This window comes from Ilyonectria robusta (genome assembly GCF_021365365.1).
Source record: "Ilyonectria robusta strain PMI_751 chromosome Unknown BGZ61scaffold_5, whole genome shotgun sequence".
NCBI lineage: Eukaryota > Fungi > Ascomycota > Sordariomycetes > Hypocreales > Nectriaceae > Ilyonectria > Ilyonectria robusta.
Window position 1 is genome coordinate 2,188,758 of NW_025764439.1, and position 24,445 is coordinate 2,213,202.

Genomic DNA, 24,445 nt, shown 5'->3' on the forward strand with positions numbered 1-24,445 from the left:
CAGCGGATGAAAAGAGATTAACTGTTGGTACCGTGGGCGTAGAAAAGTCAATGAGACAAGATGTTCTTGGGCTTTCTGCGAGTAGAGCGGAGCGCAGGCTTTATCTTATGCAACTTCTCGGCTGGCCATTGCGTCACGCAATTGTATATTTGAAGCTGGATCTGTCGTCTTGCCTGTCAGCAAGCTGCAGCAGCCCTCCTCGTAGTTACTGATGACCCGCGTTTCTCGAGCTCTATCGCTAATTGATAGGTTTTTCCCACGTCATTCAGATCTGCAGAGGCCCGCTTATATCCATACGAGAATCATGAGCCTAGCCTCTTCGGACTTCCGAAAGTGCCGAGTACCCCAGTCCCAGTGCCATTGGCCCCTATTCTTGTCAGCCACCTACATTAGCTCAAGACCGGATTCCCCGATTTGATCGAGCGAGGATGGTTTCAATATGGTGTCATCACGCGCATGGAACCTTCTGGTCGACGTTGGCATTATCATTTGTTTAAGTCGAAATCATCTTCACAATCACCATCTTCACTCCGGTTTACCTCTTCCTTACCAAGAGGTTGAGGTGCCCTATTACACACATACCCAAAAGAGAAACTGGAACCTCCACAGTAAAAAAACAAACACCAACAATAGTAACCTCTTCCTTACATCTGAGCATCATGCCATTAAAGTTGATTTTTACCCTTCCTTCCCCACAATTTGTTTGTCGCTTCCAATACCTCTGAGCAACTTTACAGTAACCAACCCAGTTGTGAAGATATGAAATCGATGCTCCACAGCCGCTAGGATTGCTGGGTTCCCCAGACGATCAAACTTGGCCTCGCGGTGCAGTCATAATTCATCTCCGTTAAGTCAGCACACAGTTCATCCTAGTCCATGAGACTCGCGGCGACTGCTTGTATGACATTGTGTTTGAACTTAGGAAACGGGAATACATCAAGCCAAGGATGGTGCATGATCTTTTGCTTCACAGAGGTAGGCTCCAGATTCTGCGGGTAGGACACCGCGTACTGCGAGGGCCCGCTCTGTTAAACGGTGAAATGCTCTCCTCAAGGTACAAGATGTCCGGCTTGAAGCCCATTTGAACGGCATTCTTCGCCATGGCGATATCAATATTCAAGTGAAAGGAAATGGGAATTGCGATAACAGGGGTTTGTCCATCAAGTAATGTACGTCAGCATCGAGTGCGAGAGCAAAATTCCTCTCGATATTACTATATTCGCCGCTGGACCTCTGGGAATTCTCACCGCCATCGTCTCCTACATTCGAGTTTGCGGGGGCTCATTTTTGAAATCTCTAGTTGGACGAGCTCGAGAGCCACATACACTCTCCGAGATTGAAGTTTGCTCTTCGACAAGTGAAAACGTTTGTGAGCTATGGTCGAATGGTGGCATTTGTCGTGTTTTTGGACGGCCGCACCTCGTCGAGTTTCTATCCCGCAAACCTAGCGACTCTGGGGGATTTTATCGCGACTTCTACCAGTTTGGGGAGGAGTTTCCTGGGTCATGTGGCATCGCAGTACCGCGCCAATATTTCGGAGATATGCACGAAGAATCTCTCTTCCGTAATAAGTCGGAAAGTGATCTATCTGGAGTGACGAAGAGTTGGAAAGAAATCCCTCCACACGAAATTATATGGCTTCCACGCCGCATACGAACATTATTGGGTTACTTCTGTCGTCGAACTGACGCAACCAACCTCGACATCGAGAGGATTCGTTTGACAGAGCCAGGCGAGACACCAACGAGAAAGGTCCGCCTGACTTTGCGCCCTATCCAAACTTGGCTCTGAATATGGGAGTACAGGACGCTTCAACATCAGTCTCCCATCTTTGGCTTGCGGCGATATTTGGTGTCCTGCTACAAGCCAGCTTTTTCGGATACGCAACTTGGGCTAGTTGGTACCATCCAAACTTCTACCAGGACCAAGCAAGTTCAAACAAGACTCTATTCTTCATCTTCACAATCGCTGGAACTCGTTCAGTCGTGGCCGGAATGGCCCTATCAGCGAAACTTATTGATCGAAACTCAAAGGAGCGGTAGTTCGTGTTTGAGCCTGACAATCCGAATCAACTTGATCACGGCAATGCGGATCAACCTTATGACCGAATTTTCTGGCTTCAACCTGCCCAGCGCATTGGAGATCAGCAATATGACGTATTTGCGTATAATGAGGTGAAGACGGAATACATTACATCCCGGAAAGTTGACGACAAAAGACTAGTTGATGGCAACAAACAACAGCATACAGTTCAGGTTTGGCTAGCGGTTGGATTATCTTTCCTAGGATGGGTTTTCCAGTTCATTGGGCTACGCGGACAGCATGCTACAATTTCTTTCTACCAGCTATGCTGTACTATTGCCATGTCAATATTACGTGCCCTCATCCGCAGCTTTCGCTCTCCTGCTACAAATCAGCTTGTTCAAGTCAAAAACAAAGTTAACGAGCACGAGCTGGACTAGCAAACCCTCTCCTTAGCTAAGTATATCGACAAGGAGAAATCTGATCAAAGTAAGTGATATTTTATCAGGAACAAAGATGAGTTCTCACATGGAATTAGCCACATGCTGGGCCATCGACGGTGACCCTAGAGTTCCAAACATTGCAATCATGGTCGATTTCCAGGTGGAGGACGTGTGGTGTATCACCCGGTGGACTGAGGCTAAAGATAAAAACTGGGACGACTTGGCATCCAGGGACAAGATTTCGCGCGAAACACAGCGAACCAAATGTGGTGAGCCAGGTCTCGGCGCCAAATTGATGCGCATCCGTTTGCGATTGGCCTCTCTCCAAACCTGGGATACGGAGATTCGAAGGACAGCTCTCAAACTTAAGAGTGCCTTACAAGAATCCGCTGAGCTTATCGCACGTCCCGGGATTCTCTTCGACCCAAAATACGAAACTGCTGCATCGCCGGCCATTATTTGGTCGACATCTTGTCGAGTGTGGACAGTTGATACAGGTTCCTCTCGCCATACAGATGATACAGCAGAGCCTGATATCATATGTTCCCGCATCTCCCGGGTAGGACGTAACTGGGCGATTGACAGAAATCAGCTTGAGGCGGTTTTAGGCCTTTGGTTTTGGACGCTCAAGTCACAGCGACAAGGATGTGGACCAAGAACGAGCTTCGAAAAAGTGATTTCAAGCCCACAAGCTCTCCGCCGGAAGTATGACCAGAGCGCTAGAAAAGGCGACAACCAGTTCGGCAACACCTGACTTCGTTCTACTCTGCATAGTGATAATGAGCAATTCCCTTCGGCAATAATCACTGTTAGTTGTCAACTAAACTCGACAACAAAACAAGGCCAAGTGCCTCAAAACGAAGCGGTGGAGTGGTTGACACGGTGATAGAACTAATCTAACTTCTGTCTGCTCCCTCAAGGTGAGTAAGTTACTGGCATAAGGACGGTGGATCATTGGTTGCGCTTTTCGAGGTAGTTGATCAAACTCAAATCAAATTGGTCACTCAATTATCTGATTCATTTATTGGCAAGCCCAGCAACCATGAAAGCACTAGACCACATTGTACACCAGACAAGACAAAAACTCCTTGCAACCCACACAAAGCTAAGTCTTGAAGGCGTCACCGAAGAAACATCGCTTCTAATCTAAAGCAGACTCTCTTTCCGCAATCCAACGATTAGATAAGGTACGCTGCAAAAGCCACGGCACTCAAGAGCGCTGCAACCGCAGCGGACTTGCCACTTGCCAAACCTGACGCCGCCCCCTTCTGATCCGCCTTCTTATCGGTCGAAGTTGACGAAGAGTTTCCTTCCGCACTCAACGTCGCCTGGCCAAAGTTGGCATCGAACTTCTCACACCAGAGGCCGACGACGGAGAAATCAGCTGCGGTATGGCCCGCATCGAGCTTGACGGTGATGACATCAGTCGAAGCAGCCTTGCTGACCCTTTCATTGTTGATGCGGAATCCGGCAGATAAATCTTTGGTCTCGGAGCCCCACCAGTAGAGAGCAGGCGATGAAGCGTCCTTGAGCTTGTAGTTCGAGATCATCAGCTCGTTGTCGTTGACGACCTCAACGGTTCCACCGAGACCAGCATCGAGTGAAGATAGTTCGCCGGAGTCGCCAGTCTTTGCGGCAAGGACACTCAAAGGCAGAAGAAAAGCGGTGTACTTGAAAGCCATTATGTCGAGAAAAGGTGGTGAAATGTTGTTGGTAGAGTGAAGATTGGAGGTTTGATTGATGGTTGGTGTGGATAATGGAGAGAATATCTTGAGTGGGATTGATTTGCGACTGTTGGAGGCTCTATATTCCAGTAAAAAAGGTTCCCTATGCATATTATAAATAGTCTGATGTTTTCGCACAGCTGTATGTCCTTTCAGCCCCTTAGGTCTAGACTTCCGGAACAGGAAATTCCGATTACTGTATTCAAGCTGGCGAAGCGCGACCAACGTATGTGCTAATGTTTAGGACTGTAGGTCGTCTTACTCTGTGGCTCATGTAGATCTCCTCTCCTAATCTAATTTTCCGGAAAAGGAAACTCTGATTACCGTATTCAAGTTGGGCGCAATAGACTGATGTACGTGCTAACGTTTAGTCTGTAGGGTGTCTTGCTCTCTGGTCCATGTAACTGAAGCTAAGCCTCTCAATCTAGATTTCCGGAATAGGAAATTCTGATTACCCTCAGATCTAAGCGTGGCGCGGCTGACTGAGTACGCGGTGCCATTTAGCGCCGCGCGTTTCATTCTGTGGTTTATTTACGTTGGATCTTTTTTCATGTTTCTCAAATAGGAAATTCTGATGACCTCGTTCGAGCTGGGCGCAACAATAGCGCCACAGGCTGCGCTGTCCTCCCAAGGCTTTAAGCCTGCATAGTCCGAACAATCAATTTGGAATCGGTTTGGCTAAGGATTGTTGTCTAATTGGCCTCTTATCTCTCAGCCTCTTGTCTCATTGTTGGAATCTTATTGTTGGAATCTTACAAGCCACTATTTTCAGCTTTACACACTACCTATGCTGTTTGATCATTGAAGTACTCAGCCCGGCCCGTGTTGGGCAATTTGGATTCCTAAAAGCGCAGGCGCACATGTTTCTCCTGGCAGCCCAAGCAGTTTCTCTCCAATGTCAAAGCTGAGTTAGTCTCACCCTGTGTCTTGGCATAATATCGGCAGAAAGTACCGGTGCTACTCTAGCACGCTATTTAGTCTCCGCCTTCCCTGATATTGCAGAGCAGTAAAGAAATCATCTCCATTTCACAGCATTCAAGCTTTCCTCCTACAAGCTTCCCTCGTTTAGTCTTCAAGATGTTTCGACCCGTGATCGCGGATCAGTACACGGCCACCAGAGTTTACTTTGGGTCGGTTATTGGGCTTCTCGTTGCGGAGAGCCTCCTACCTTTCGCGGCATTTGCCTATCAAAACTACAACAACAGTAAGGATATTTTTCCTTGACTGTATTTCATGTTGAGATCGCATTACTGATCTCGAACTAGGTCGACGAAAAGACCGTCATGACTTGCATTGGTCATTCACAGTCCAACTTCACAAGCTTCTTGGTTTTCCGCTCCTCATTCCGTTCCTCACGGATTATCACATTGCCGACGTTGCTCGCTTCACTGCGTTCGTCGCACTCAATGTCATATTCGCGACACAAGAGAACCAGTTCACCACCGACTACAAGTTGTATGGCTGGTTGACGATTGCCAACGGAGGCTTAGCACTACTCATGGCCTCGCGTAACAACCTTTTCGCGACTGTTCTGCGCATTCCAAGCCCGGTGATACTCCAATACCATCGCTGGACTGGTGTTGCTACCTTAGCCCATGCAACAGCTCATGTTGCGTTTAACATCCAGCACTACATACAGACCCAACAGCTGGCGACCAGTTTCGCCAACACGCGAATTCGAATTGGTTTGATGGCTTGGATAGCCTTGGCAATCATGTTTCTCACGGCTTTGCCTATCGTAAGACGCCGGTTTTTCGAGGTTTTCTACTTCACACACGGACTGTTCATTGTCTTCACAATCGGGGCTCTGATCCATGCGGCCCATGGGCCCGAGTTCTTGTTACCAGGCCTCCTACTTTGGGCGGTTGACCGGGCGATCCGATTTGCGTACAACTTCCGTCGCATTGAAATACAGCACATCACGAGCTACGAGGGCGGTGTCACCAAGTTCAAAGTTAAGGGATTGAGGAATGCGAGTCCTGGTCAGATTGTCTGGCTCCAACTTCCAAAAATATCCTTCGTCAACTGGCACCCCTTCACTGTCGCAAGCGCTCCAAATGACCCCGAGCAAGTCGCTGTTATTGCTGTTCGTGGCCTTGGAGGCTTCACAAAGGCTGTGCAATATGCTGGCTCCAATAGCGCGGATGGTCACAGCATGCATCCCATTTCCGATTCAAGCCGCATGATTGATGCTCGACCTAAAATGCGCCTTGATGGGCCATACGGTGTTGGGCGCATACCATGGGGCAAGCTGCCTCTCACTGTCCTGGTTGCCGGCGGTATTGGGATTACACCCGGCATTAGCATTGCGTCTCATATCATCAGACAAGCCGCCGCTTGCGCTGGCCCTCAATCGCAATCACCGCACAAATCTGTGGCCCATGTGCACTTGCTGTGGGTTGTCAAGGACTCTCGACATATAGAGTGGTTTCAGGATGAGCTCACCCAACTGTATGAGGTATCGGCGAAGGAGGATCTTCCAGTAACTCTGGATATCTCCATCTACGTAACAGGTGGTGGGAGATCTGCGCCTCCGCATGCGGATGAAGAAGGGTCCTTGAGAATGCAGGACCTTGAACCTTCGGAGCGCCCATGGGCAGTCCATCAAGGACGACCAAATATCAAGGCTTGGTTCAATCAGGTCAAGATCGACCGCGTCGGCATGGATGGCGCGGTGAACTTGTGCGGGCCGCGAATGCTTATCAACCAGGCTAGAAATGCTGCAATGAGTGTCAGTGATGAACGAGGACTCTTTTACGTTCAGGAGGAAGTGTTTGAGTTTTAGGTCATATTCTGAAGAGTTTTGAGTACCCTAGAGGTAGAAAGTGTTGCCTGACTAGCTAGATTTCCTTGATCACGGATGTGTGGATTTATTTTGCAAGCTATTGAGCAATTGGCGAGCTTTCGTTTTTGTTGAGGGACTAGGCGCATATACTAAATCTATAGAAACGATAGATATAGAGCCCTCCTTTTCTTGCTAGCTATGTGGTTGAACAGGTTGTGAATCCCGGGACTTGCCTATAAGTTGTCAATATCAAGAGGTTAGGGTGCTCTAGTACACACATACCCAGAGGGGGGACTAGGAGCTCAACAGTAAAAAAAAACACCAACAATAGTACCAACGATAAAGTTGTCAATATAACATATAAGTATCACAGCACCTAAAGATCACCACTCATAATCGCACCGATTACACATAAAATAGTATCGATGTATTCACTAATGCTAAGTCCCATGACAAGCCCTATTGGATAGCCTCACTTCCCTCCCATCTTGAAAGGCTGCTGCTAGAATGCATTGCGTTTCATTAAGGTGGCTAGGGATGTTAATGACCGTTTCGAAGCCACTGGCAGCTGCCTGACCGAGGGGTTTCAACTCTGCCCCAGTGCCTACACCATACAGTCTCCAATACTTGACCTCCGTAGCCCCATTCCAACTTACATACGCCGTCAAATCTGAGCCGACCTTCTCATACACCAGTGACGGCCCCCATTCCTTCGGCGTTGCCTTCCATGTGGACTTGAAGGCCCGGTAGCTCTGTACCAGATTGTCATTCCCAAACCGGCCCTCCCAGCGAATATCAGCACTGTTATTAGACGGACCATACTCCCGGATTACTGGGATCTGACCGTTAACCACCAGCTGGTTGCCATTGCTCAGCTCGGCGTCATAGGCGCCCTGGCTATAGGAAATAACCCTCTCAAGAGGGTTCATGCTGCGCAAAACGACGGGCGGTATTTTCGAGTCGGGAGGCATCGACACATCCAGTAGAATGGCTCTACTATCCATCGTATTCGTTTCGCCTTCCCTATGGTGGTTATCATATAGACTGAGCTGGAAGCCTTTGTCGGTCACATTGAACCCTCGCGCATGGTGTTGGTAACGAAACTGGCCCTCCAGCGGCAATGGACCAAAATTTCCCACCCCATTCTCGCCGGTACCGTCCAGCATCCAAAGAACCTCGCCAGTTTTTCGAGAGATCAGGTAGCATGCCCAGAAATGGCGGCTGCTGATAAGAATGGTATCCGGCGTTAACAGCTGCATTGAGTTGAGGTGAAAAAAGTCATACGGTCGCTCCTCCGAGCCATCGCCCCGCTCTGAGGGTAGAGCCATCCTGGAGGCGAAAGGGTCAATATGATCGAGGGCGTTCCAGCGGAAGACCACCTCCTTTGTCTCGATATCGATCTCATAGAGTAAGCTGTCCACCACCCACTGGGCGCCACTGCCGCCCTTTTTGCTCAGGTCAAATGGCGTTATGTTGTAGGCGGCGACCAGGACAGTTCCTTCCGACGTGACCTGCTGCTCATGAAAGTCCATGAAGCCGGGGGGTGTTTTATCCGTCAGGTCTATGTTGAAGCTACCACCGAAGGGAATGGTGTTCTTGATATACCCGTCATCCATGAGGAACCATTGCCCATAACCATGGCCCGTGACAGAGAAGCCTTCCCAGGCAGTCAGATAGGGCTTGCCGTGGTACGATTGGATTCGGAAATTGTTGTAGTTGTAAATGCCATCAAGGCAGTAGACAAGGTCGTTGTCGTTGGTCATAATGACAGGCAAACTCTGCTGGGCACCCTTCGGACCCCGAGACTTTGGCGTCATAAACAGATACCCCTCAGCGATGGCGCCGCCATTTCTCTTGACTGTAAAGTACGGCGGTGTAAAGGGCGAGCTCTTATACACCCGGTACGGCCAGATGTCCGTGTCTTCTGGGTGCACCACCTTGGTGTAGGCGTGAGAAGGAAACAACGGGAAGTCCGGCGGCGGAATCACAGTTGGCTGCGAATCAGAGGTCGAAGAAAAGAAATACCAGTAGGCGAATATGAGATTGGCGAGAATGCTGAAGCCGATCAGCCCGGCCGTCCGGGGTAAAGTGGAAGGTTGCATTCCATCAACACAAGGGCGCGTTCGCCGAGCGCGAGCCGGTGGTGACGCGATCAACCTTGTCAAGAGGCTTGTCCGAGACAGGCGCGGAGCAACGTGTCTCACGGCTGTGTTGGCAATGAAGCAATCCACGGGATCGTGTCTCGAGTAGAGTCAAACACGCAATCGCTGTGAAACGGAAAAAATGTCGCCCACAGGCGCGAATGAGTGAGAGCAAATGGAATGACCAGCCCCTTTACTCTCTCCACAAAGTTAAGTTGAGTCTGCCACTATGTTCGCGCTATTGGCAACTAAATTAGCTTGCCAAGACAGCGTAATGCCTGAGTGCCTGAGGGCGAGTCTTAATCAGCGTCTTACTGGTGACACAATCAATCGGGATGGGGCAGCTTTCAGGGATTAGATGCGCCCTAGCCCAGAAATGGGATTTGTGCTGGGGGTGATATTCAGCTGTCCAGGATCAAGCTTAAATTGAGTCGCGCTATTGGACAATCTCACCGCTGTATTTACCACCAAAAGACAGCCCGGAAGCACATGGGAGGTGAAGCCCATTGAGATCATAGAAAAATCCTCTGTCAATATACCTCCGTTTCTCTTTCAGGATCGGTATTTTATTCAAGAAGGTCAGGGGGTATCCCCTATTAAATAACGTGCGTGTACCGCAGCCCTCCTTGCCCTAGCTTGGGGCTAGCTTGGTTAAACCCTACTTTAACACCCACTATTATAAATATCGGGAAACCCGTCGTTTCAATTTTAGCCTGAATCTCTTCCTAGTTACGGAGTATACTACCAGAAGTTGTAACTAAACCAGAACTTGGGAATCAAATTCAGATATAGCCAATAAGCGCATGTGGTGAGAATACCCCTTGGACTCAACGCGTGGCTCTTGACCTATTTTAAAAGAACAACGGGTAAGTACCCATCAGCCTATTGGGTCCCCTCTTGTTAAGGCTCTAGCGCACGGGCCGCTATGTTTATTCTTTGTGCCGCAGTGAGCTTAGAAATGGCATAAAATCAGATGAGAGTACTATAGGCGCTTTCATTTGATATAAGTTTTGTGTTGTTGTGCGCGGCGGCGTTGACTGTTCTATAGTCAGAACGTTCATGAGGCCGCCCGTATGCCGGCCCATCAACTAACTCTACCACGAATTCTACGAGTACCGGACGAAAGAATACGGGCCTTCTTGGCTGGGATGCAAACGATAAACTTGGGAGCTGGGAATAGCTTAGCGCGTCTGGCCCTATAAGGTTAGTCCTCCCAGGCGGAATTTCATTCCTTCATGGCCTCCCCAAATTCAGGGCTGAGATTCGGCAGCCAATACGGAGTCCCGACTTGCTAGATTAGACGACTAGGGACTATCAAACGAGAAGAAGCAAGTCTCAGTTCAACTATCCTTGATCCTGATAAGCCAGCCGGAAAATCACAGCCACAGTGCGATTCTCTGGGCTCAAAGTCCAGCTGAGTACAGTTCATGGATGGATTGGGACTACAACTTACCTAGAACGGAAGAAGCCGCAGGAAGGCGTCCGGTGTGGCTTGTGAAGCAGCGGAAGGGTGGCGGGTGGCAACAGCATTTTGGGGGCGTAGCCTTGCGCCCGTGAGAACTAAACAGACAGGGCTGGTTCATGAACGAAAGCTGCTTCATCTACACAAGGTAGTGAGTGTTGGCTGTTGGGATATCATTGTCAAATGTTGAAGAACAGATGGGCACGCCAATTTGATTCGCCCGCGGCTGGTACGGGAACCTGCAGGTTGGAGTCGCCAGTGGTGTTTAATATCGCCGCTCCATCACGTATGGCCCACTCTCCCGTCTTGAACTCAAGACAGATCGTGTGCCTTTTGGCTTCGCCTAGTCGTGTGACACAAGGCGCCTGCTGGAACTCTCCCGGATCAGCACATTCCAAGTCGAGTCTCATGATCCCTATGCCTGAAGTGTGCTAGCCGTACCCGAGCGCTTTGACATGTCCCGAGGCACTGGCTAAAGTGTCTCGGTATCCTCTTGCGCGTGGGTTCAGCCTTGTGTGCCGTCGAGATGGTCCGTCGGGTCTTGGTCAAACGCCACGGCTTCACATCATTCACCTTCCTATTGACCGGACAAAGGTGTCCTCCAATTGTTTTCTCTCGATCTGTTGTCATCGTGCGTGCAAAATATATCATCACGTAGCCCTCAACGCCACCTCTACGGTCTGGGCTCGCCAACTTGTGTTCCTCAAACCACCACTAACGAGTGCGTGTCTGCCATGGCGCCTTCATTTGGCAGATCACCTAGGACGCCATGTTGTCATCGTCATGTTGTATACTGTCCAGGGCCGCAAGGGCAAATAGAGTGGCGCCGCCTAGCCCCGGGGGTATTCGAATCCGATCGCTCACCACCAATGACAGACAGAACTCGACGGTGACTGTCTCCCAACTTTGCTGGGAAGCCGGGACTTGCCGGAGGCGTGGAATAAGCACATTTCAAAGCTCACTATAAAGCAGCAGCTAAGGCCAGCGGGACATTTCGAGTCCCCCAACACAAACATTGCTTCGCCCAGACACGTCCAGAATTCGATGCTTGCCCACACGGCTCTCAGATGCCGTATGGATGACGACAAGCCAATTCACTTCCATCACAACATCAATCACGCAACTCGATTTCGCGTCTTAATTCGCGTCTTAAGAGTTCCCTGATTGAAATCTCGATAACCTGGCTCACCATGGATCAACAAGCGCATTTGGTGAACGACTCGATAGGAATACGAGCCTTAGCCATCGTGGGCTCTATCTTCGCAGTTAGCGTTATCCTCTACATTCTGAGGATTTACGTCCGAGTGATTCCGAGATATCAGCTCGATGGTTCTGACTATTGCGCCTCATTCGCACTCGTAAGTAGCACGCCCACCGTTCCATCTCAACGAGGACCAGCTGAGAACCCGTTGCGCAGCTCGCAGAGGCCATCACATTTTCCTTTTTCGCTGCGGCCGTTGCGTTTGGATTGGGTCGTCACAGCGTCTTTGTATCCCCGGAGGACGGCGCTTGGATACTGCGCTGTCTCTTCGCAATCGCAGTCACGGGATTATGGGCGTCTGCTCTGGCAAGAATCTCCGTCATTTACCTCCTTTTGACACTCTCCACATGCCGTGGTGGTGCTAGATTCATCCTCTGGAGCATGTTCGTTCTTCAAGTCGGAGCACTGGTCGTCATGGAAACCTTGACACTGCTCCAATGCCGCCCCATTCATGCAATATGGGACCATGTCCCCGATGCACACTGCCTGAGCATCAAAACCATGCAGGCTGGTGGTTATCTTTACACTGGTAAGTTCTCACAACATGGGAGCGCAGTTTTAAGCAAGGCGAACTGACCGTGATTAAAACGAAAGGAGTCGGCATCCTTGGCGATTTGGTGTTTGCCATAATGCCCATCGCTTTGATCTGGAACCTCAACCGGTCTAAACTAGAGCGGTGTCTTGTCTCGTTTTTGCTGGCATCGGGTCTTTTCGCCACTGCAGCTGCAGTAACCAGGCTTTTTTACATCAAAACATTCGATTTTACCTCTTCCGACATCTTCCGCGACATCATGCCCACATTCTTTTGGTGCCGTATTGAGGAAATTGCCTTGATAGCGGCATCCTCCCTGCCGTTTCTCAAAGCTCCAACTGAGAATCAATTGCGCAAGTTGGGTTTTGCAGGTTTTCGAAACATCCAGATGTCACTTCAGTCATATCACTCCCAGTCACCATCCAGCAGCAGCCGCAGGTGCGAGTTCATTTTGCGAGAAGAAAGGGTATGCGAGTCGAGTAAAAGTGATCGGGATGTGGAAGCCGGTGGAAGTGCGTCTAGTAGTACGGCGGGAAGTCATTGAGCATAAAAAGATAAAAAGACTCGAAGCCGGGATGATCCTGAGAAGTAACGTCTTAGGTCTGTTCAACTGCGACACATACATGTCGATTTCCATACAAGCAATATCTCTTATATATTATTTCTCTTCTTCAATTAAGTCTAGGGCCGCACGCGGGGGATTAAACGATGTGCACTCATCTAACTTCTGTCTGCCCCCTTAAGATGAATCAGTTGCCAGTATCAAGAAAGTGCCGCTAGGTTTACATTGGGTACTATTTAGCCTATTGGTATACCTCACGGTTATGTCCGGGTACTCGATCTGGGGTGGATGTTCGTATCCTTTCACGTCCGAGAGGTCCCCTTGACATGGAGGCGGAAATAACGACTTTTCGAGCTTCCAGCTACTATAGCTATAAGAAGCTTAGGGTGTTGTAGCTTGTGCAGATATGCTTATATAACAGATTTTATTTGCACCTTAGCTGTGCAAGAACGGCTCGCCGGGTATCCCTCAGGTTGTGTAGGACCTCTTGAGACCCCGCACGCTATGTGAGTCACGCCGGCCACATGTCTCTTTTGTCTGAATGTTCTCGAAATGGGCCTTGAGATCAACATATCACAACAAGATCACAGTACGAGATATAAATAAAAGCTGACCTGAGGGATCGTCGCTGAATATCAACGGAAGCGACAATTTGACATCCGATATTCTCTTGCACCATGGACAATAACGAGCTTGACCATGGCCGGCCGCCGACGCCTCCCCATCACCCTACCGCAGGTGTTCGCGTACTCCGCCAAGAGATTGAAGATATTGTCAAGTTTGGGCTGCCAGACTATAACTTAGTATCCATCTCGCAGATTGCATCCGGAAAGTCCTTCAATAACCGCATATACTTTCTGCAGCTAAAGCACTCTGTGGACAAAGCCTCGTCATCACCAGGCACCTTATCTCAGCCAGAGCAGGTCGTCTTAAAGGTCAACGGGCGTTTCTTTGGGGCCAACAAGATTAAAAACGAAGTATCTTGTCTCCGGCTTCTCCAGAGATACTGCCCCGACGTCCCGTCGCCGCGTGCCCTGGCCTGGTCCGAGGATGGACATGTAGCGACTTATGCGACCTCATCTCAGACAAGGACACGCCTCCTTGATATACCACCAGGCGTAGAAAAGCTTAAGCATGGCGGGTGGATATTAATGTCGCATATTCCTGGAAATCCAATGCCAATCGCCGACCTGAACGACGCGACCCTCACAGACCTGGCCAAGCAGCTTGGCGATATCGTCGCGTGCTTGCGACGAGACATTCCTCCTCAAAAGCGCTGCGGAAACATTCGTCTCCCACAAGGAGGCATTGAAGAGCAAAGTGTGCCTGTAGCAGACGGCACAGCTCTAACCATCCGCGACATCATCCAAGACGGCATCGAGGTCGACGAGCCTATCACCACTGCCAACGAGTACTACCGGGTGAGGTTGGTGAATAAACTGCGAGAACTCAAAACCACCGATGTCTACGCCCCAAATAGATCCCTAATCGAGACGATCCGTGCTTTCATATCCGATCAGCTCCCGCACCTCGAGCTTACTGACGGCGACGGCATCCCTCCCGGCGAGTTCGTCCTGACGCACTACGACCTCTCCGCGCGTAACGTCCTCGTCTCGGGCCAGCCGCCCCGCATCACTGGTCTGGTCGACTTTGAATTCGCAGGCTTCTTCCCGCCCGTCGACGAGTTCCTGAACGACGACGTTGTCAACGAAGGTGGGGAGTGGCCGCGTGAATTTTACAAGGCATACTTGGCGCGCCTGCACGAGAATGGGATCGCGACGCCAGTGCGAGGGTTTGACCCATCTGTCTGGAAGCGCAATTGCTGGCTTGAGAGGCTTGTTGGGGGCATCGCGCCGTGGTACTTGCCGGGCGGCTGGAAGGGAGAAGAGTTGCAGGCTAAGCTAAGAGAGGCAGAGGCGGATGTAAGAGAGGTGTTAAAGAGGCTTATTATGGATTACGATGAATATAAGGAGCGGAGACTTTTGTGAAGAATATTAAGTCACCGAAAAAAGGTTTGCTAAATATTTGGTTCAGTTTTCATCTAGCATACAGTAAATTTTAAAAGTAATGTGAGATGTACTCATTCATACCTACAGGATATCGAGGAATTATACAAGCATTCAGTCAAATCAATTTCTTTCTTTGATGATATGTGAAAGGGTTGCATTTGTTGTCTTCAAACTATCGTAAGGTCGTCAAAAGGGACATATTTTAGCGTTTGAATGCTAGAATGCTGAGTGAAGAGTCTAGTTTGGGTAGTGAGAATCAGGCCAGTCCGACAAAGAACCTGCTGGCCCCCTTGCAATGAGGCAGACGGTACCTTGGCAAGTGAATACAAACAGGCTAAATACGTATTTGTTGGTATGCAAAATAGCCGGCATAATCCGGGTAATCGGCTCCAAAAGGCCATTTCATATATATCAAGCGATTTGACTTGTCCTTTCGGCTGGGCATGTCTCGGCAGAAATCGAAGTTAGTAACACTCCTCGCATTGCTTATTCCTTCGAAATCCTTTGTGGTTTCTATTGTAGTCTCACTGTGGTGTAATGCGTGGGAAATCTCAGCAATCACTCTACAGTTCGTCTTGTCCGCGTCAGTGTATCCAAAAGCAGCTCCGTGTCTGCAGCGGTATACGACGCGGTCTCCACTTTACTGCAGGTATGGAAAACGGTGAGCTAAACTGTGCGTCTTTATCTTGCACAATTGGTGCCTGCCAGGGGCGTATGGTGTATTGACGACCCCAATTCGCTCGGGTAGTTATGCACCAAGGCTCGACGCATGCCAGCTTTAGAATGCCCCACCAGAAGATATGCGGACAGGGGAAGGGGAGTTGTATCTACCTACCCTTCTGGGGTCTGGGATACGCATGCTATCTGTCGTCAAGTCGTAATATGCCGCGCAATACCTCACTGATCACCAACTTCGGCGGTTGTTTGCCAGTGCAGTTTGCAAGACTTAAATTTCGGTGTCAGGTATTAGGATACACTGTTCTAGTGTTTTGAAACGAAAACACCGCTGCTTTTTCTGCGTGAACGAGGGGTCCGAATACTCTCAAACAATCACTCCCTTCAGCCGAGACCCCGCATCTTCAACTACCAACTGCATAAAATGTTGGCTCTGTAGTGGCATGATCTGCGCCTCACCGCCGAGCCAAACCATGGTATTGTTGCCAATCACATGTTTGCCCTCATTCCACCAACCGGCAACGCCTTTCCCCGTTCTTTCGCAGGTTATAAATCCGACGTGAGCTTTGCGGAATGTTTGGACCAAACTAATTGAACCATCACTTTGGATCTCGGTCACAGCCATGGGAGGTCCCCGCCCCGAAGATGAGGTTCACCGTCCCCCCGACCAGAGGATAGACGTAAACTGACCCGAGCCAGCTCATTGGCGGCGACGATCATGAATCAGTCCTGGAATCAGTAAATGATACCACCACTCTAGAGAAGATAGCGGGCAGTTGCTGACGTAACTTTCTCCAGGAGGCTGCCTCTTCTACCGATAGTCTGACAAGCTCCATAATGGACTACAGGCGGGAAAACGGAAGAACATATCATCGGTACAAAGATGGGAGTAAGATACTTCTTTTGTGTCCCTACAGGAGTTTACTACTTGCTAATATGTGACTCCAGAGTATAAGCTGCCCAACGACGACAAAGAAAATGACAGGCTTGGTATGACGAACAGCCGAATTATGTGTCTCTTCCATACGCTAATCGGTTCGCCGAAGATCTACAACATCATTTGTTTCTTCTCAGCTTCAACGACAAGCTCGGTCTCGCCCCTCCAAACAATTCGCACATCCATCCAAAGCGGGTTCTTGACTTGGGAACTGGTACTGGCCTCTGGGCCATAGACTTCGGCGATGAACATCCCGAAGTCCATGTCAGTTGAAACATTCCTTGTTTTCCAGAGTTGGGATTAACTTCTCTTAGGTTGTTGGAGTTGACTTGTCTCCTATACAACCTAGCTTGTACGACTTGACCTGCCATTACCTAACCTTCTGAGAAACGCTAATGTACTATTCAGTGTTCCGCCCAACGTGGAGTTCTTTGTTGATGATATTGAAGAGACCTGGACTTATTCTAACAAGTTCGATTACATTCATAGCAGAATGATGACATCCAGTATTGCCAGCTGGCCGGACTATCTCCGTCAAATGTTTGAGTAAGCGAGAACCTGTATATGATCCTTACGACATTTAAATAACTCCAAGTTACACAGAAATCTCGCTCCGGGTGGCTACGTGGAGCTCCAAGAGATTGACATTGTATGCAAGTCGGATGATGGGACTTTAACCGATGATCATGCACTAGCCAAAACGATTAAGCTCTGCTGTGAAGCGGCTTTGAAGTTTGGCCGTGAATATCAAGAGTTTAAGAATCTCAAAGGGTTGATGGCCGAAATTGGCTTCGTCGACATTGTAGAGACCCATCTCAAGTGGCCGAGTAATACTTGGCCCAAAGACAAGAGGCTGAAGGAAATTGGATCTTGGAATAATGAGAACATGACCTCCGGTCTGGAAGCATTCACCATGGCACCATTGACTAGGGGCCATGGCATGACTCCAGAGGAGGTTAATTTACTTTTGGTCGACGTGAGGAGGGACTTGAACAACCCGGCAATACACGCCTACTGGCCTGTGTACGTATTCCTTCTATCTATTATTCGCCGACCTAAACTAACGCCATTATAGCTATTCGCTCTATGGCAAAAGACCGGAAGTTCAACTCTCTGGATAACTCAATTCGGAGCGATCGAGGCCATCTTGAAGTAGAACAGTGTGGTGATTTTTAAATCCCGAGAATGATTCAATTGTTAAAATCGTCACAAGACAAAATCTGTCAGACAATGCGAGAAATAATAGTGAAACTTTCAATTTGGGTCATAATATGTGTCAATTTATCATTTCCAGATAACAACTGGGCATCTGATCCTGGGCAGACTAGACTGAAGAAGACATCGATCTGGATCGACCTCGGTCATCACGCCGACATCACGCCAAACCAAGTCGGGGCGCAACTGGAATTGTCGGGTCGTCCGGGGTCTGGATATATTAAAGCCACGGAAATCGAATCTCATCGACGCCACTTGTCTAGTCCCTTATCTGGATTTTCGGGATCCGGGTAGTAGTGTCGGATTTTCAGCGCTGCACAACCACAACGAGATGATTGCTGCTGCGCCGCTACACAAGCAAGAAGATAAGACGTACCCGCCGATGAGACATAATTCCAAGAAATTCACTCTACCCGAATCTTTATTGGTATCTATTGAAATCACGATGTACTAAAACCAATATGTGATAGCGTGATCGTGTTGCTAGCGAGTGTAGGGTAATTCTCATCGAATATTGCTGCGCAAAAGCTGTACAAAGAATGCGTATTGGGACCTGGTGAAAAGATATCACTATATGATCTATTCATGTCCTATATTCCGGTCAAAGCCACTAATATTACCCTTCCACCTCGCTGCCTAACCTCGTCCTGAAGTGCGCAGTCCTTTCAGGTAGCTCTGTAGCCCTTCAATTGCATCTCTTCTGATCTCAACCGAGTGTTCAATCATTTCTGTTTAGACACATTGGCCGCTGCTTCAGAGTCCTCTACCTAGAGTTAGTTTACTACGGGTAGCATCAGACGCAAATTCTCTTGTGTATTGCATAAATGTGTGTCCCTTATACTCCCGAATGTGATGAGGAACAGGTTGATCGAAGAAGCAGACGCGGCATATTTCAAAGGGCTGATGGAACTGTGAACATAGTAGTTCAGGATGCCGGTCGGTTCTGGTCTCAGGTCTGCCTTAAGCTGTTGGCCTCACTTGCCAGCCTTTGACGCATCGTATTCATATCAAGGCACCACTCCTTCATTTCAGACAGAGGATCTTCTTACAATATCTCAACATCAGGTCAATCGACAAAGATGGAGCACCCCGACCACTCAAGGTTATCATTGTTGGTGCCGGATTCGGCGGACTAGTAGCGGCCGCTGTTGAATGCTCTGAACGGGGAATGGATGTGACATTGTTGCGCTATACCCCGATGCAAATTCGATCTCCGTCTCTGTGTCGTGTTCCCTTATACTACCTTCACTAACAAGTACAGCCATTGCATTCAAAAGAGTTCCGAACTTGGCTAATTCCTCAATTAAACACAATTGTTAAACACAGTCTAAACTTGTGTATTTCTACTTTAATGATCTGTACCTTGACCTCCGCTTGAAGACACCCAACCAACCAAGTCCCGTGAAGTTCAAGATAACACCAAAATAGACCAGGGGTATTACTGTAGAGATCCTCGAGTTCATCGAGCTGCTGCTACATCAACATCAAACTCGGCCATCCCGGGACCGTGAATTATCTCACTGCGTCCATCGGGCAGGTTGACATAGATAGGCAACTTTATATCGCTATCCAGACCTGCTTCGAGCAAGAACTCTACGGACAGGGTCACCTTCACTTTGGCATTTCCTTCGTCCGTGGTCCATCGTACGTTGGCAACTCTGGACCCCGGCGTTCCTCCTATTGGCACCCTAACGTCTAATGTTCGGAACAGCTTGAGCCGAGGCTTGAAGGAGACGGCTGCCCAGCCTGGCGCGGCTGGCTTAACTCCAGCGACTTCGGCCATAAACTCGTAGAGCGGCAGACTGCCCCAGGCGTGGCAGTCGGAGCGTTGAGATACGTTGTCTTCGACCCAGGTGGTGACATTTTGCGCTAGTTGAGCCCGCCACTGGTCCCAAAGGCGACTGAAATGCGCGTCATAAACGCCTCTTCCGACTTGTGATAAAGCTCGAAAGGTGTAGAATGACATTGCAGTGGACGTAGGAGTGAAGATCCGGTTCTGTGAGCTCAATATCGACCTCGTTCCTGTTGGGTCAGAATCTGAGCGTAGGTCTGTTTGCGTCTCTGCAGTGGCCAGTGACTGGGTCAGAAGACTCGCGCCTCTCTCATCAGAGACTGCTCCACATAGAACTGCCCACACTTGGTTGTGCTGGCTGTAGTCTGTCGACTCAGCTTGTTTTGCAAGGCCGTCTGTGAAATAATGACCATCAAAGCAATGATCTCGAATAGCTCGTACGATGGCATCCGCTCGCGTGTTGTATGTACCTGCCAGATCTTCTCGGCCAATGTCACTCAGCATCGCAGCCAGACGCTTAAGAGTGTAGGCATATAGAGAATTGGTAAACGTCTGAAAGCCAGTTCTTCGCGCAGCCGGTGGGATCCCGAAGGGTTTCCACGCGTCGACCCAGTCGACAAAGTCCCACTGATCTGGGGCCTCAACACTACATACTAGGCCAAGTTCGGCGTCGATACGGCTGTTGAATGTCTCCAAGACGGCATGGCTCACTGACAGGAACTTGCTGATATAGCTCGCATCTCCGAAATAGTCGTAGTGGTCTACGAGCATGCAGACCCAAAATAGTGAAAAGTGAGGGATAATCTGGAGATGATGCGCCGGTGCACGACTGGCTGTCAGACCAATCGCCGGCTGGAAGGAATTATGCAACTGCATGATAGCCTGGCGAGCGAGGCGGTCATCGCCAGAGACATAATAAGTAAAGAGTGCAGAGCTTCGCGTGTCCATTGCGTATTGTAGTTGCTCGTAAAAAGGGCAGTCTTCATAGCAATCGTGCATGCAGTTGATAAGGGTCCGAAGACTGACGGTCCATAGATCTCTAGCCCACAAAGCATCGGCTGGCGGATTGAATTCTGCAGTTACTTGTAGAGGGTAATTTGTCTTGGTGATGTCGATCCGCTGGAGGACAAGGTCCGCAGAACTTGCAACTTCGATATCCAAGGCCATGAACCGAAATGTACGGAAGTGAAATGGAGCAAAAGACTCTTCATGTTCTTCCGTTTCGTAGTGCTTTATGGCTGCACCGGGTTCAAGAGGCCCAACAAAGACGTAGCGGTCTCTGGGCCCGAATAAGCTCTTGGAGGTGTCACGGCGATCACCTTTTGCACGAACATATGGCAGTTGAACCGGCTCGTCCTCGTAGCATTCAGAGTATGTGACGGACAAGCTGCTTCCACCAGCTGCTGGTCTCAAAAACTGGAAGGCCATGTAGGCGGTTGTGTGATGTTCGACCTCGAGCTCGATATGATGTACAGTGCCAGCGGGAAGTAAGACACTCGTGTCGGCATTCTGTTCTTGCGGCTGCAGAAGTATGTTCTCCCAAGATGAGCGAGGTACAGAACTGCGTATGTTGTGGACAGCCTTGAGGGCAGCTAGTTCCAGGTGCGGATATGGAATCAACCGCGGTGATAGCCTCCATGGTGTGGTGAGCCCAAACGAGGTCAGGAACTTGTGCGAGACTGCGGACACCCATATGGGATACTGGTAACTCCGCCCATCTATGTCCTCGAAGACGTGAAGAAAATCATCATCTTTCATGTCATTGGGCAACCTAGCTGATATGTCGATGCTTGTCTCCCAAGACTCGTCGGTGTGGATGTCAAAGGTCCGCACATCAGCATGGCCTGATGGAACGTGCCTGACGAGAAGTCCGGGAAAGGGGGTTCTTGGGAAACTTGGAGCGAACCGGCTGGCGTAGTAGAAGCGCAGCACACGAATAGCGACATGGTTCGTGCCAGGTTGCAGGTGTGGCTGGATGTCCAACTCGTCGAAAAACCAGGCCTGCTGGTCACCCTTGACCGGACCGGCATGGACAAAGCGAGAGTTGATGTAGAGCTTGTACCTGGTATCGGCCGAGACCTGTATTCTAACGGGATTTTGGGGGATGTGATCAAGGACGACCTCCTTTCTGAAGTTGACGAAGCCACCCGCATACGACGAGGATGGATCTTCAACCCAGTCCGGATGCCATATCCAGGTTGAGTCAAAGTTCATGGAAGACATGGGGCAAGAAACCGAGGGTAAGTTGCAAGTTACTGCGAGGTAGACTACTTGAAGCGGAGGACTAAAACGCGTGATATCCGGGTCTTAAATAATAGCCTAAAGCGTCGATGGCAAGCAGCCCACTACCCACAACTCGGCGAAGCACACCAACGCAGTTAGGTTAGAGCCCAGACAAGACACAGAGTGGTCAGCCCCACGCTCTTTCTGGGATCTGAATTGCCGGCCTGGCATCCCGCATGACCTCCGCATTTGCCATGGGCGGCTGTATGCCGAGGTCGCTAATTTTGGGCTCTGCATGGATCTTAAGTTAGTCTGCAGTAGTCTCAGGAGCGTTCGGCATGGCACGTCGATCCCGGTTTTGGCTAGGACCTTCTAAAGGCTTGTGGAACCACAAATGTATGAATGACGGCGTGACTTGTAGAGCTACCTAACGGATCATCGGACCGCATCTTTAGGGAGAATCCGTACTTTTCATAGCTTTCTAGCTGGATAGCATGTGCCGAATTGGCCTCGGCGAAACGAGGAAGAGACCGCACGCCTTGGGGTCTGGAATCTACGGATGTACGGGAGTTGACGGAGGCCACTGTATTTCCGAGTTCCGAACTTGACGACTCCTGCTCTCGGTTCTATTTCACCCGAGTTTTGTCGAGAGAAAATATGTTTTACACATTAACAACGGACCACATTGCTAAAAAAAAAAGAGCAATTAACTCAAAAGTGTAGACTATACTCATCAAGTAATTCTACATAATAGACTACCACCAGATCGCCAGCTTAAGCCGGTGACTCCAACCGCACAATCCACTGAAGATACATCCTGGCATCCGCACTCTCAGCACCCCAATACCTAAGCGCAGTCTTGAATTTCTGCATGTGCTGCTCCCACGACGGAGATAGGTTAAGATCAGGCACCGAAGCCTTCGCTGTGGCAATGAGCTCCAAAGCCGCACGTGCGCAGTAGCGGATGCCGAGCCAGGTCCCAGGATGGCGGTGCGTAGTCAAACCGTGGATCATGAGGTATTCGTTGATCTGGAGCGCTTTGTTGGCGATCTCGGCCGCCTGGGCTCGCAGCGCTGCGGATAGCTCGTCGAGGTTGCCGTGGAGGATGAAGTGGAGGGCCGGCCTGCTCAAGGTGTGGCGGATGATGACCATCCGGAGCCGCAGGTACTCTCGCAAGTCGTCGGAGCAGTGGCCGGACTCGTCCATCTCCAGGGTGATGGAGTCCGGAAGATGTAAGGAATGATCGACGATTTGCTTGTCCAGATCCGACAGGGTGACGAGGATGTCTCGATAGAATGATTCGCGGGCTTCGACGGACGGCTCCGGTTGCTTGACCTGCTCAGTTGCAAAGAATGCATCGATTCTAATCTCTAGCTTGCGGAGTGAAATGTCCGTCAAATAGTAGAACCAGCTCTGCTCGTGCTGAGCGGCCGTCAAAGCCGGACCGTCGGACACGCCGGGCGTCCAAGGGTGGGACGGCCGCAACTTGGCCATCTCGCCCGCCAGGTAGGGCTCTGAGTCGGGCATGAGCGACGGGAGGCTTTCATACTGGATGAGCTGCAGGTTTGCGATCTCGAAGCCGAGCTCCGTGGCGATTTCTCTGCGGATAGATCAGCAGGAGACTCAGCATGAAGAACAATAAGGTGGATTCGAACCTCTCTGTCTTGACGCAGCTCCAGAACAATTTACGATACGAATTATCCGGAACTTCCTTTGCGTTTCCGAGGGCGTCGTTCATCATGGCCGACTCCCCCACCGTCTTCATCAAGACGTTCTTGCACATCAAGCTCGCCGCGTTCAGGCATCTCCACGCCGCCAAGGGTTTGAAGACGGTCACGTAGTAGCCGGCGGTCAGGAAGAAGCACTGCGCGCCGGTGATGCTCGCATGGCCCATCACCAAGCCAAGCCTCTTGCGGCCGGCGTCGAAGTACTCGCGGCTGCGCAGGTACTGCTCGGCGTCGATTGACGGCTGCGAATAGTCTTCCAGCCGGCTGTTGTCATACGGCGTGCAGATACCGCCCAGCGCGCAGGCAATCAGCTGTTCTAGCCATCAGCAAACCATGGCGGCTAGAGGCGCTGGGGGATGTAGATGCACAACGTACCAGCAGGCACGTAGCGGCATCCCAGCCAAGACCTTCCTCTTGGACCAGTGCGATCTGGCTGTAGAGAAGGCGGGTATCAATTAAAGGTTGCTTGGCGTGGATGTGCTTGATAAACTCGTCGACAAGCCGCGTCATTTCTGCCTTGTCGTCGAGGGCTCCACGAGACGGGGCATGCGCGCCGTTAAGATGCGGAGGAAGACGCAGCGATGCACAACGGGGATCGGCATGGAGGCCTACAGGGTCTGTCTCGTCGTCCATATCGACAATCGACGTCAGAGGCACCTGTAAGAGATGGTAGGGACGCAGGCTCGGCCAGGCCAGCGTAGACTCGACGGATGAGAACCACCATGACCGCGCCGATTCAGGACTATGCTGGCTGGATGGAGGAAACATGGGTTGGGTGCCGACCGCAGAACGCCGCAGCTGAGCAAGGATTGTGGGAAGAGAGCTGTAATGAAAGCAGGGGGGTTGGCGATTGCAGTTTGAGTTGATGTCTCAGGACAATGATTAGGCGATTAGCACATCATGACCCTTGTCCTTGAGATCACATGGGCCCGGAG

General features: G+C 50.1%; 10 protein-coding genes across 10 annotated transcripts; 6 read left to right on the forward strand and 4 right to left on the reverse strand.

The window, feature by feature from the left end:
* Positions 1–1,167: 1,167 nt before the first annotated feature.
* On the forward strand, positions 1,168–2,042 carry BGZ61DRAFT_475470 (uncharacterized protein; the record flags this gene model as incomplete). The annotated part of the gene is made up of 2 exons (XM_046248700.1): positions 1,168–1,752; positions 1,806–2,042. 2 exons carry the CDS (start codon positions 1,168–1,170, stop codon positions 2,040–2,042), a joined length of 822 nt encoding a protein of 273 aa, XP_046107942.1.
* Positions 2,043–2,538: 496 nt separating this feature from the next.
* Positions 2,539–3,219, forward strand: BGZ61DRAFT_475471 (uncharacterized protein; the record flags this gene model as incomplete). The annotated part of the gene is made up of 1 exon (XM_046248701.1): positions 2,539–3,219. The coding sequence occupies one exon, from the start codon at positions 2,539–2,541 to the stop codon at positions 3,217–3,219; it is 681 nt and encodes a 226-aa protein (XP_046107943.1).
* Positions 3,220–3,643: 424 nt separating this feature from the next.
* BGZ61DRAFT_530041 (uncharacterized protein) lies at positions 3,644–4,147 on the reverse strand (the record flags this gene model as incomplete). The annotated part of the gene is made up of 1 exon (XM_046253499.1): positions 3,644–4,147. The coding sequence occupies one exon, from the start codon at positions 4,145–4,147 to the stop codon at positions 3,644–3,646; it is 504 nt and encodes a 167-aa protein (XP_046107944.1).
* A 1,119-nt stretch (positions 4,148–5,266) lies between these two features.
* On the forward strand, positions 5,267–6,974 carry BGZ61DRAFT_475473 (ferric reductase NAD binding domain-containing protein; the record flags this gene model as incomplete). The annotated part of the gene is made up of 2 exons (XM_046248702.1): positions 5,267–5,393; positions 5,455–6,974. 2 exons carry the CDS (start codon positions 5,267–5,269, stop codon positions 6,972–6,974), a joined length of 1,647 nt encoding a protein of 548 aa, XP_046107945.1.
* Positions 6,975–7,386: 412 nt separating this feature from the next.
* Positions 7,387–9,402, reverse strand: BGZ61DRAFT_447150 (ASST-domain-containing protein). Its single transcript, XM_046245296.1, has one exon. It carries the CDS (start codon positions 9,074–9,076, stop codon positions 7,415–7,417), a length of 1,662 nt encoding a protein of 553 aa, XP_046107946.1. The 5' UTR covers positions 9,077–9,402; the 3' UTR covers positions 7,387–7,414.
* A 2,365-nt stretch (positions 9,403–11,767) lies between these two features.
* On the forward strand, positions 11,768–12,914 carry BGZ61DRAFT_530044 (uncharacterized protein; the record flags this gene model as incomplete). Its single annotated transcript, XM_046253500.1, has 3 exons — positions 11,768–11,935; positions 11,995–12,367; positions 12,433–12,914. 3 exons carry the CDS (start codon positions 11,768–11,770, stop codon positions 12,912–12,914), a joined length of 1,023 nt encoding a protein of 340 aa, XP_046107947.1.
* A 609-nt stretch (positions 12,915–13,523) lies between these two features.
* On the forward strand, positions 13,524–14,936 carry BGZ61DRAFT_447152 (kinase-like domain-containing protein). The gene has a single exon (XM_046245297.1). It carries the CDS (start codon positions 13,610–13,612, stop codon positions 14,918–14,920), a length of 1,311 nt encoding a protein of 436 aa, XP_046107948.1. The 5' UTR covers positions 13,524–13,609; the 3' UTR covers positions 14,921–14,936.
* Positions 14,937–16,191: 1,255 nt separating this feature from the next.
* BGZ61DRAFT_415806 (S-adenosyl-L-methionine-dependent methyltransferase) lies at positions 16,192–17,859 on the forward strand. The gene is made up of 9 exons (XM_046243365.1): positions 16,192–16,266; positions 16,316–16,354; positions 16,415–16,505; positions 16,565–16,606; positions 16,663–16,817; positions 16,868–16,905; positions 16,962–17,099; positions 17,157–17,576; positions 17,629–17,859. The coding sequence occupies exons 1-9, from the start codon at positions 16,240–16,242 to the stop codon at positions 17,672–17,674; spliced, it is 996 nt and encodes a 331-aa protein (XP_046107949.1). The 5' UTR covers positions 16,192–16,239; the 3' UTR covers positions 17,675–17,859.
* Positions 17,860–19,014: 1,155 nt separating this feature from the next.
* BGZ61DRAFT_586375 (Six-hairpin glycosidase-like protein) lies at positions 19,015–21,819 on the reverse strand. The gene has a single exon (XM_046256443.1). It carries the CDS (start codon positions 21,781–21,783, stop codon positions 19,228–19,230), a length of 2,556 nt encoding a protein of 851 aa, XP_046107950.1. The 5' UTR covers positions 21,784–21,819; the 3' UTR covers positions 19,015–19,227.
* A 683-nt stretch (positions 21,820–22,502) lies between these two features.
* BGZ61DRAFT_447158 (uncharacterized protein) lies at positions 22,503–24,359 on the reverse strand. Its single transcript, XM_046245298.1, has 3 exons — positions 23,886–24,359; positions 23,439–23,821; positions 22,503–23,383 (listed from the first exon to the last, which is right to left on the reverse strand). The coding sequence occupies exons 1-3, from the start codon at positions 24,276–24,278 to the stop codon at positions 22,558–22,560; spliced, it is 1,602 nt and encodes a 533-aa protein (XP_046107951.1). The 5' UTR covers positions 24,279–24,359; the 3' UTR covers positions 22,503–22,557.
* Positions 24,360–24,445: the final 86 nt, after the last annotated feature.